General features: G+C 42.8%; 1 protein-coding gene across 3 annotated transcripts in view; it reads left to right on the forward strand.

Moving 5' to 3' along the window:
• The window catches only part of CHCHD3 (coiled-coil-helix-coiled-coil-helix domain containing 3), a 240,190-nt gene extending 228,306 nt beyond the window's left edge, over positions 1-11,884 (forward strand). For 2 of the 3 annotated variants that reach the window (XM_014523192.1, XM_006030678.2), the window contains exons 7-8: positions 2,529-2,664; positions 11,144-11,884. In XM_014523192.1, the coding sequence (XP_014378678.1) occupies positions 2,529-2,664; positions 11,144-11,170 (163 nt within the window). In that variant the 3' untranslated portion in view covers positions 11,171-11,884. The remainder of the gene's footprint in view (positions 1-2,528; positions 2,665-11,143) is intronic. The other variant, XM_025212354.1, reaches the window with a different exon arrangement.
• The last annotated feature ends 522 nt before the right edge of the window (positions 11,885-12,406 follow it).

Consider the following 12,406-nt stretch of genomic DNA (forward strand, 5'->3'; position numbering starts at 1 on the left):
TACAAGACTAATCCAGGAAAATGGACATGGTCTTCTGAAGGAACTGGGCTGATTTACACTGAGCTCCCATCAATACCAGGTTGGCATGTCTAAGGAGATAGGCAGTGGCTGGGAGACATTAAAAAAACCCACCAAAACAAAACAAAAAATGTATTGCTATAAAAACAAGTGTTGAAGAGACAGGAAATCAAAGCCCCCAAAGTGCTGTAATATTGACAGCAGCATAAAAGTATGCATCGACACATTTCAAATAAGGAATAATGCAGAAGCTTTGAATTATGTCACTAACAGCATGACTCAAAAAAAAAAAAAAAGGAAAGAGCCTGTCTGCGTGGGTTGAAGTTTCCCTTTTGAAGCAGTACTAGACAAGTTTACAAAATGTGTGCAATAAATGTGTAAAGGGACCTTTTCGTTCCTTCACCTCAATTTTATGTGGGACATGGGGTATGGGAACTTTTAAAATCACTTGTGACTAAAGGTTGGGCGGTAGGTTAAGTGTGCGCGCTTGTATTTGGTTAACTTGTGGTTTCTTGCACTGGGTTATGAATCCAGGGCGAGGTTTCAGTCACGAAAAATGAGCACTGGTTTAGTTAGAAATTTGAATCATGGGAGCAGTGAGTCATAAGTCTACAAAGAGCATATGCATTGCTGCCCTCACACTTTATTTCATATTGATACAGCTATAGGACTTACCATAATCAGTCAGTGTACAGCATTTTATCGTTATTCATTTTGATGCATAGCAGCTTCTTAAAATGCTCGCTGGAATCAGCAGAGGGGGGATTAAGGGAAAATCCTCATCTGTAAGAGTCCACAGAAGGCTGAACTTTCAGATCATAAAGACTGTAAGCACATGGGGCAGCATTTAAATTTTGTGTTAGGTGTTTCACAGAGATGTAAAATAATGAATGACGAGTGGAAGAAGGATGTTTTATAAAGGTATATATTGTAGAATCAAGGAAATTTAACATTCCTTTTTTGGTACTACATCTTGAGAGACTGCCAAGAGCAAATTCCCCCAAGGAACAGTATTGTGCTTTGCATTTCACTTTCATGCCCTAGTAAAATATAGATCTGCATAGGCCAATCAGCAAAATAAGAAGGAGCAAAATATTCATCTGAGAATACCCTGTCTGATGAGTCTTCTCTTTTTGACCTTATTGAACTAAAAATAATGTAGTCTGGAATATGTTTGAAGAACCAGTTTTAGATTCCTTATAGGATTAACTGGAAGATCAGTTGAGCATGTTGTATATGCACATAAAACAAATAGCTGCTTTTAAAATAGATGAGCCATAAAATTTTTTAAAATCTATTTTTATTTTTCATCGATAAAAATGGACGTTTGTAATTGGTGGTTTGCGTTTTTTAATGTAGTTTGACTGCCATGCCGTAATGGTAAGCGCCATTGCAATTATGTTTTAAAAAAAGGAAATACCCAGACCTAGCTAATTAGTTCAATAGTACCTAGCACTTTTCATCTCTAAAACAGCTTACCAAGATCTGCATCTTTTAAGATTAATCAAGTATTATAAATATGTGCCCATTTACAGAAAGAAAAATAAAGACTTGTTGATGCGCCCAATATCATGACCGGTTCAAACTGCAGCTGAAGCTCAGGAATCATCTATTAATTCTACAACACCATCGGTGTGGATAGCACTTCATGGACAATGCAAGATGACAAGAACCTAGCACAAAAGTTTACATTTTAAAGGACTCAGCTTGAAGTGCTCACTTGTCACAGCTCCTGACAGTGACTGGATTGGGTTAAGCAGAAAGATGGATGGGGTAGACTCATGAATTCATTTAAGCGGAGAAAACGAACAGTTTTTTAAATCAATCATGCATGCACACTGGTGTGTGCACATGCGTGCGTGCATGCATGCATGCATGCACACGCACACACACATCTGAGAAACAGGAGTAGAAACTGGGGAACTTTCATCTTCAGAAATACCAGCTACTATCAGTTGAGCAAAAGGAGATCTCTGTGATCCGGGAAAAGTAATAGGCCCCCCTGTAGGCCTGTACAACAGGATAATGTCCCCTTCCCATGCGGCACACACAGACTCCCTGCATGACAAACCGAAGTGTTATCAGATCATAAGGATATGTGTGCGGTAAGGTGGATTGATACCCCCTGAGGTTCTGTGATTGCTTCTTTAGTACAGGCCAGACCAGGCCTGTTTAGTGATGGTTTGGCCTTTAAGTAAAAGACCTATGCTCAGTTGAAATAAATTGTGGTTGGAGCATTTCTACCTGCTAGTACGGAGATCTGGATTTGGAAGATGTTTCTCATCTTAATAACCCTCCTCCCACAGCTCATCCTTGCCGTTATTTTTTTTCCCTGATGTAACCCGGGTAACAACAGAGTTAACTGTAGAAGCAGCCTTTCCTTCCAGCCTCTAAAATATTTTCCTTCACTTTTTATTATTGGGTTTACTTTTAACAAAACAGCTCCATAAAGCCCTCGTGAAATGTCTCTGAGAAGGAAACTATAAAATGTTCTGTTTTTCTGTCCCTAGGCGATATGAGTCTCATCCAATCTGTGCTGATCTGCAGGGTAAAATTCTCCAATGTTATCAGCAAAACTCTCACGAGACCCTCAGCTGCTCTGCACTGGCCAACCAATACCTGCATTGTGTCAATCATGCCAAACAGGTGGGTATGGGAATATAGCTACTGACTGGTTCACAAGCATAAAAGATGGGAGAAAAGACCTGTTGGATATTTTTTTTGTAAATCCTTCTCTTCTGCCAATGTAGGATTGTTCCCAGCAGTATGTTCCTAAATATGTGCTATGTCAAGTCTCATTTTAAATTACCCAGGCAATAAGGTTCCCCTATCTTCCCTGGGGAGACTGTTCCATGGTGTAATAGCCATTGCTGTTTGCAGAGGCCAGGAAATAGTTGCTATTTTAGCAAGAAGATAAATGGAATTATCTGATTTGGTATGTTTGTCATCAAATGGTCACCTGTAGCATTTCCCATTTCAGTACCAAGTCAGTGTCTGTCCTGGGTGGACTTGCTGAGCAGTCAGAACTCTTGATTTCTTATGTGTCATATGTTTCCAGAATGTGGCATTATACTTTGTCACGTTAACCTGTCATCTGATTTGCCGGCTGTATGATGTTGCCATAAAGTGCTAACTTTTTAATGCTATCTGAAGAATGAATTTGTTCTCTTATGTCAGGAGGCTCTTTTTCTTTAATTTTTTTTTTTTTTTGAAGAAATAGTGTAAATCAGTGGAAAATAGAATATATATTATTTAAAAGCCTGTAACTCCTTTAGAAAAAGCAGTGATTTAATATTGTTCCTTGTGTCTGGCTTATAACTGCGCAGTTCAGGTTTTAGAGGTAAACTAGATGGATTCTTTCCTAAAAGAGGCCTTTGATGCATATAATCATAATAGTATGGCAGTTGGATATTTTATTTGTGAAAGTACCACTCCTTATGTGCATCAGCCTGCAGCTATACTGGAAACTTAAGATCTGAGGAAGAGTTGGTTTTCTCGTGGAGTCCTGTTCAGCTGGGACGCATGGCCATATTGGAGAAGCATAAGAGAAAGAGGCAGTCACTAAGCATATATTTAGAGAGAGGCATATATTGATTTGTTTGATGTATATGCTGGCCTTCTCCCAAAATGCTCCAGGTGGCTTATAATAAAAGACGCCCTCAAAAGTTTATAGAAACAGAAGAAAAATGTTAAAATAAGAAGTTACAAGACAAATTCCCCGCCCCCACAAAACCACCTAATACTCAGAAGCAGTCCACCTCTTCCACTCCCCTGCCTCTAACCAGGGAAGTGGTCCCCACTCTTCCCAGCCTGTCTTCAATACCGATGTAAAAAGAAAACAAAGATTCTTCCTGCACCCCATATTCCCTCCCATGCGGACCCACTCCTCTCCCCTGCCTCACACCATAAGAGGAAATAAAATCCCCTACAGAGTCAATTATTCCATAGTGTGCTCTTATGACCAAGAATATATGCTCCTACTTATTATATCAAGGCTGATAACTTAAGCTCAGATCTCTGAACATACCTACATTTTCAGGGTGGTTAAGATCTGGTATCATGGAACGGGTCCCTCGCTAACTCAAACACAGAGATCTGTATTCTCTCCTTGACATTTCTGAAGAAGACAATGGGAGAATAATGATATATTGCAAGCTGGGTATATGTAAGCATGAACTGAAATAAGCCCTTTAGTGGTTGTCTTCCTTTTTTTTTGTTTTTTTTTTAAGAAAGTTGGTGAGCTAGTAGAAGGAAAAGTTAAGAACACCTGCTCCAGTTTTCCAGCACAGGCTTTGGCACGTTCTTCCAATATTTGCTAGCAAATCCTTCTTTCCTTTATTATAGTTAATTATGCCTACACAGAACTTGACCATAGCAAGTCACTGACCTTTTCGCAGTTACAGTGGTTGACTGCTGCTTTACTGTTACTTCAGATTTTATTGACATTAATATTGCTAATGGTCTGCTGCTGTGTAAATCTAAATTCTAGCCAAACAGTCACAGTTGTGTTGCAGTGATAAAATTATTCATGCAACCTGAGGTCTGCAACGCTTAATAAACTTCTCTTGTTCTGTTATTATAATCCATGGTCCGTGTTGTTAGTGTGCCCCTTTCAAAATAGGCATCTCTGCTGGATTGACAATCCCAGAAGATAGCTGAACAGCTGCCGCTAAAATGTGTTTGTTTTCTGTATGTGCGGGGATTACAGAGGCAAAGCAGTTTGTGTGGTTGTCGGGGCAGCGCCCCAATTCGCTTTGATGTGAAACATCTCGGCATTAATGGGTATTCCCAACAGAATGTGATTCTGTAGCCTACAGTACATGTACAGATTTATGATGGAAAGGACTAATTAGGACACTGTCTATTTCCAGTGCCAGTGCAAGCCTGTACCCGTGCAGGTATGTTCTCCTATCACTTGCCCTATTCACTTTTCAGTGCTCTAAGCTGGGGTGTCAAAGATACAGTGCGCAGAGCCGTTTCCCCTGGCATCTCAGGGAGCCAGCGTGAGCAGGGACAAGTCCTGCCACTGAATGCACAGGTGTGGAGTCCTTTGGGAATGTCGCTCAATGGCTGCATTACCTCCTGCACTGCTGCCGCTTGCTTCGGTCTGCAGCCAGGTCCAGATCTGACCCAAGCAGCTCCTTGCATTCTGGATCCAGCCTGCAAGAAGCCCCGTGGTCCTGATTTGGCCTGGGGCAGGAGTGGTGTTGACTTCTGATATCCCTGCTGTATGCAGTTCAGCTCCCACTCCTTCCCTTGATAATCCAAGGTTTTGTGCCTTATCACCTTTTCTTTGCTAAATCTAATGCCACCCTCTTCATTTTTTAATGCCTGTTCCTTGCTCAGCCCATAAGATCACGGGAAGTTTGGAAAGCTCAGTATACCTGTGTAGACACTGGCCAGGGCCCTATGTCTCGCACTCCCTTGTGCACAGAAATAGCTACCGTGTGGCTCCATCAGAGGCACTTGCCAGCCCAAACCGGTTTTCTTTTCTGCATAGTTTTCTGTGAGTCCCCCAAAACAATTGCCTGTGGCTCAGTAAATCTTTCAGGTAGTCCCATAGCTCTTTAGGCAGGCTGTCAGTAAAACCTGCTAATCTGTAGGTGTAGCAGTGTGCAGGCTTGCAGGGGCTACAGCCCAGCTGTGGGCAATGAGACATAATTGCAGGTCTGCCCAGGAGGACTGGGCCAGCTGATAGGAATAATCAGCTGGCACAAAGGGAAGTTTAAAGGCTCTCAGGGAAAAGGATGGCTGTAACACCGGGCTAAGGTATGCTCTCAGGGTCTGGCAAAAGACCCCAGCACCAGGGAGCTCGCTCCAGAGGAAGAGAAGGAAGACTGCGTGCAGCACCGAGAGAGCAGCAGATTTGAGCATTTATACTCTGGTGTTTCCTGTGAGGCAAGCGTGCTCAGGAAAATAAAGAACTGAGTTAAGTTTTAAAGATTGATCTGAGCAATCCCCAACCCGCTCCAGTAGGCTTTTAATTTTTCCAAGTTGTCCCTTATCAGCGTGTGGTGCTCATCAGCTCTAAAATCTGAACTAAACATGCCGGTCCTTGCGACGCTCTGGTGGATGTTTATAGATGTGTAGCAGATGGTTAATCAATAGTAAGAGATTTGTTATATGACCCAGTAGGTCCAATTTGTACAGGACCAGGGCTTACAAGGTCTATAACACTAATTTACTAATGTGTTTATAAACATCAATAAATCATTAATGTAAACTTCATTAAAAAATACTTTTCAATATTAAGCATGGCCAGTACTTCATCAGAGGTCAGTTATAGGGACAAATGAATTAAAAGTTGGGAACTGCTCTTTTTCATGATCGCAAAAGGGGCAAAAATATTATGCTAGATAAATTTGAGCCCCTTGAGAAACCTCCTAATTGCAATTTTTGCCAGACATTTCCAGTAGTTACAAATTGTTTCCTGCATCTGAACCAGGTCTCTTTAAAACCCTTCTCTCATTTTTGCTTCTATGGGCTCTGAGAATGGGGATTCATGCAGGTTGGTCTCAAGATAACAGAGGCGGGGAAGCCTTTTCTGATGGAAATATTTGCAAGAGGAACAGTTGTTTTTCATAATGAACATCAGTTCTCTAGAGCTCATCCTTCTTGTGTTGCAGCTGTAAATGTAATTATTTTTACCTGCTCATTACCAAAAGGCTATGCAAATAGTTACTTTGAAATAATTGTTAAGTGTTATTGTAAGACACCGCAAAGAATAACAACTGAAAACATGTTCGGCAGCAGATTCAGGAACGAAAAAGTTAACTGACATTGATGACAAGAAGCCAAACGAAGAGCGAAATTTGCCAGGGGGAACAGACCAAGATATTGAAAACCGAATAAGTTAACTAATCCGATTTCCAGGTGGTGAGTCTGAGCACTTGTGCTCTCGCAGAGAACTCACTGTGCTTTTCATAAATTGAATTTATTGACTCCTCTTTCTTTCCCATCTTGCTTATAATTATCTCACCCTTTCTTCCGTATGCTCCTTATTTCTCGCTCTGTCTGTAATCTCATGTCTCTATCTGGTCTTTTCTCCCCTTGTTAGAAAGACCCAGAGAGCTGCTAATACAGAGGAATTTGAGACTTTTTAGTTATCTTGAGTTTAAATCTTTACCTAAAAGGCCTTGGTAGCAGGCTGATAAACTGAAGCATGTTGTTAATATTTTTCATACTTTTACAATAGGAGGGGGACATAAATGCTCTGTCTGTGCCCACACTCTTTAAAAGATTTCCCTGCTGTTGCATTAACACCAGTGATAGCAATGAGAGTCCTAGGGCAGACTGTCCACTGGTGTTTTATCACTGTTATCTTGGTCTACTCAGAGCTGATAAAATGGCAGGGGTATAAAAAAACAAAGCAAACAAGAAAAACCACCCTGACCTGGATCCTCCTGCATTGCAATATTGCTATACACAAGTCACTGGTGTCTAGTTGCAGGTGTGGCCACATGACACTTTTATACAGCATAGTTTCTAAATGGAGGGTAGGGCTAGAATTTAGAGAGAACTCAACAAATTGGAGGATTGGGCCAAAAGAAATCTCATGAGGTTCAACGAGGACAAGTGCAAAGTCCTGCACTTAGGAGGAAGCAGTCCCATGCACCGGTGCAGGCTGGGGGTGACTGGCTGGGCAGCAGCTCTGCAGAAAAGGACCTGGGGGTGACAGTGGACAAGAAGCTGAACGTGAGCCAGCAGTGTGCTGTTATTTCAGAGAAGGCTAATGACATACTGGGCTGCATTGGTAGGTGTGTTGCCAGCAGATCAAAGGAAGTGATTATTCCCCTCTATGCAGCACTGGGGAGGCTGCATCTGGAGTACTGTGTTCAGTTTTGGGCCCAACACTGCAGAAAGGATGTGGGGAAATTGGAGAGAGTCCAGCAGAGGACAAAGAAAATGGTTCAGGGGCTGGGGGACATGACTTCTGAGGAGAGGCTGAGGGAACTGGGCTTCTGTAGTCTGCAGAAGAGAAGACCGAGGGAGATTGAATAGCAGCCTTCAGCTCCCTGCAGGGGGGCTGCAAAGAGGATGGAGCTGGACTCTTCTCAGTGGGGGCAGATGACAGGACAAGGAGCAATGGGCTCAAGTTGCAGCAAAGCATGTTTAGGTTGGATATTAGAAAAAACTTTCTCAGGAAGAGGGTAGTAAAGCACTGGAGCAGGTCACCCAGAGAGGTGGTAGAAGCTCCATCCTTGGAGGTCTTTAAGCCCCAGCTAGACAAAGCCTTGGCTGGGATGATGTAGTTGGGGCTGGTCCTGCTTTGATCAGGGGGTTGGACTAGATGTGACCTCCCGAGGTCCCTTCCCACCTGAATTTTCTACAATTCTAAATACAGTTGTAGGCATGTCGGGTGTAGACACCCACCGCTCCAACCATATTCAGCTGCGACCATGGTTGAAAAGAATATGGAACATGATACCAACCTTTAGCCTATGCTACCAATACAGCAGTTTAAAAAAAAACCAGTTACAGATCATTGATCTCCAATTCACGTAGAAACAATGTTCTATTTTATAGCATAAAGTGGACCTTAATCATGTCTTGTAGCCAGAAAGACCCATATATGACAAAATTCCAATGATTATAATACATATGGATTTTAGTGAAGCATTTGGTCATATCTTATAAAATATAGTAACACTGCCAGTGACTGACACATGGCTAGAAAGCTTTAACAAAGGATAGCATGAAAAGCCCTGGCATGGATTGTGCAAGGCATCCTAGGAGTGGCTTTTCATCTTTTAACACCTTCATTGGTGGCTTGGAAAGGAGAAAGTGGAAACAGCAATCTGGTCAAATTGGCAGGTGGTATTAAATTGCAAGGACCAATAAAGGGCTTAGAGAAGAACTAGAAACATAGGCAGATGTTGACAAAGTGGCTACTACAGGTAGGAAAAGTGATACAGAACTCAGACACTTTTCTTGGAGCAAATAATACCGAAGGAGGGACAGGCTGCAATCGTTGGATTCAACGTGAAGATCATCACATACAAGAGCAGGCTGGTAACAGTCCCTCCATACACAGTGGCGCTGCCCACCCAGAATAATGCAGCGAGTTTTCGGCACATGACCAGATACCGACATTGGCAAAGTCTAAAGCATTTAGAGGAACAAAAATGATTAACAGTGGATTTGAATGCAGACATAATGGGAGCCCTATTGTTTTGTGACATTTAAAAGAAAGCTTGGCACATTTAAAATAATTGGGACTATCCCTGCATTGGTGAGGAAATGGACTAGAGGATCCTAATAGCTTTTTTCATTTTCTGCCTTCAGTGATACTAGCTACAATAAAATTTATGTCGATTCTATAGAAACTTGGCAAAGCACAGCGCTGCCATTTGCCACAAGCCAATAGAGAGAACTAGCCGGTATAAGTGACAATGACTGAGTTCATCCACGAGAGTTGCAATTCAGAAATCGTCCTGAAACCTTTAACGGGGATAATGTAACAAACATATTTGAGGAAACTGTTAAGATCATTTTAACAAAGGTTAATGGCCCACAGTTTGCAGCTGCTCGCGGTATTGTTCCTGTTTTACAGGCACAGCTACCATTTATTTCCAAGTAATAGAAAATACCCCCAGCCAACCTTGCTGTCTCCATCCCTTGCAGCCTACCTGCCTGTGCAGAGCTGCAGTCCTGCCGACAAATCTATGAATAATGAGCAAACGCTGCAAATTGTTTTCTCACCTTTGAGATTGAAATGGTATCAAGATCCTAAATGAAAGAAGCTTTTTTTTTTCCCCTTTAACTTGCACAGCTTTACCCCAGCTCATTTGGGAATTTCCTATGTTAATTTATGCAGTGTTAAATTTATGCAATGTTAATATTCAGCCCAGCAGCAGTTACATGCAAGTTTTTTATATTGCCACTGCAAGGGAGCCTTCTAGTTAAAATGGCCTTCATCAGTTCCATCCAAATCTCTTTGGGGGCTGCTGCCAAGGTTCAGATTGTATATTTTGTTAACTAATAAAAGTTTTACTTACCCGCATTTTGCAGGAGTCCTTAGGAATGTGAAATGGACTCTTCTTTTTTATATGTTCATTTACTTCCCAGGGTTGTGACTGAAGTTGGTAAAGCAAAGAGGAGTTCTCTGTTCTGGATATCCCTGTGTGGTGCGGTAGCCTGTCTGTGAACTGGTGCTCAGTGCGCTCTTTTTCCTTACACCCCCTGAAAAAACTGCAGTGCTTGGTGCAGCTGAACTGCTCAAATCACATTGTCTTCGGAAACATTGAAGTATATATGTACGTGTAATGCAAGTGTGGCCCAAGACCTCAAAGACAACTCATGGGTTTCTCCACTTCCTTGATTTTGCTGCACCTGTGCTCACTGATTTGGAGCAGACTGCATGCTGCCCTGGCCCTGGAAGTCCAGACCTCTACCACTCGCTCCCCCAAGCACCAGGGTCGTCCAACTGAGGCTTGTGTAGTCTCAGTAGAGCCCGGTGCCAAGGACTTTACTATCAAATCCCACCAGAAAGGCCCTAATAAAGCTCTGATATGGGCCAGCAGGAACGAGTGTTAGTGCAGCCGGTCATCTCTTGCTTCTTGGAGTACTTGGGAGGGGGGGGTAACCATGCAGTTTGAAGCTTCGGTGCTTTTCCATTGTGTTATATGGCCCAAGTGCTGAAAGCTATTAGTAAAGCATGTGGTCAGCGTTACCTGTTTGCATTTGCAAGACTCTTGTAATCTTGGCTCACAGGACCCAACAAATAGGTCATTTTATTAAGTGTTAAGTTACTTTAAAAATTCAGCAGAAGGTATCCCTATGACTTTATGAGTAGGATTTACCTACTGACATTGAGAATAAGTTTTACCTGACTGTAAGGGTGGAGGTGTGGTTTTTAATTGGACGTGAGTGACTAGCACCCGCGAGCACTACTGTTACTGAGGACAAGATGTACTTTTACTCCACTTTTTCAGCATTATCTTTGTGTCCTGCTCCCTGGGGCTCTGCAGGTAATGCTTGGTTCCTACCCCAAAGCTATTCTCATATGTCCTTCTTTTTGTATTTTTTGTGTGAAAACCTAGAACAGAGACAGCTGATACCTTTCATGGAGCATCAAAACAGTGTTTCAATGTTGAAATGTGTGTTTTTTCTCCCTTTTCTTTAGCAGAGCATGCTCGGGAGAGGAGGATAGAGGCAGCATCCAAATCCAGTACAAGCCCATCAACTCTAATTTCAGTAGCAGAGCATTTTTTTTTCCCCAAGAACAAGATGACAGCCCATTTACAGGGCAGACCGATAAAGAGAAGAACTGGAAGAGCCATTTCAAGAGCAGCAGCCATCACGGCTCAATCAGTGTGGCCATTTGAAAAGCCAAGACCTGTATCTTATTACATCAGAAATCATACATCTGAGGACACTGTTCAGTTTTAGTAAAAACCCACTTATTGGTGATTGAAGAAAGGAAGAGAAAAGAAACTTCCATTGACCTTAGGAGGAAAATATCCTTCAACTGCTGCTGTTTTGTGGTAGAATCTACTCCATAACTCCTTGCCGTCGAAGCCAGGGGTATGTAACACTTGATGTGCCATTATATGGCATCACTGTATAAACTAGCCCATTACTACACCACACTGTGCAGCCTGTGTTCGCTGCTGGCATTTAAGCAGTTTTCCTTTTCATGTGTAAATGAAGCAATGTTTGCTTAACTTATTACCGAAATTATGTAATAAAAAAAATTCCTTCCCCTCCCCTCCCTTGCCCTCTGCTGGAATAACGTTGTTAGTGCTCCAACACTTCAGGTGTAAGGTGGCCTTCAGCTCCATTGCACGGATTTTGTTATGCTCTCCACTGCTGTCACAATTATAGCTCATTCTTTATCAACAATAAATTTATTTTGTGAGCAGGACAGATGTCTCGGACCAGTCTGCTTCTTTCCATTGCTCGTAGGAAGCAAACAGTCCCTATTTGGATGGAGTCGTCCAGTGGGAGTTGGCTTTGCTGTTACTCTAAAGCAGGACTGTCCAGCTGGCAGCCCCCGTGGGCTGCAAGTGGCCCCCGAGGGGTTAAAGTGCAGCCCCTGGGGTCCTAGTCTGAGTGCTGCTGCCCCCACATCACTTCCCTGCTGTTGCTGTCACAGTCCCTGGGCTCCCCTTCCAGCTTTTGCTTCCTGCCCCTGTCCCTGGGGACGATGCAGCGTAGCCCGTGGGGTGGAAGGAGCCCACAGCCAGGGGCCTAGGAGGACCAGGGGATCATGCCTGATGTAAGAGCGCTGGCATGGTGCGGTCAGGGGGGCATGCAGCCCTCAGCCACTCAGAAATTGGACAGCCCTTCCCTAAACCACAGTTTGGTCATGCCAGAACATGGGTTCAGAAGTAATATACTCCTACATCGTCACCTTTCACGTGGGAATCTCCAAGCATGTTGCCGA

Source organism: Alligator sinensis, unplaced genomic scaffold (assembly GCF_000455745.1).
Source record: "Alligator sinensis unplaced genomic scaffold, ASM45574v1 scaffold64_1, whole genome shotgun sequence".
Taxonomy (NCBI): Eukaryota; Metazoa; Chordata; order Crocodylia; family Alligatoridae; genus Alligator; species Alligator sinensis.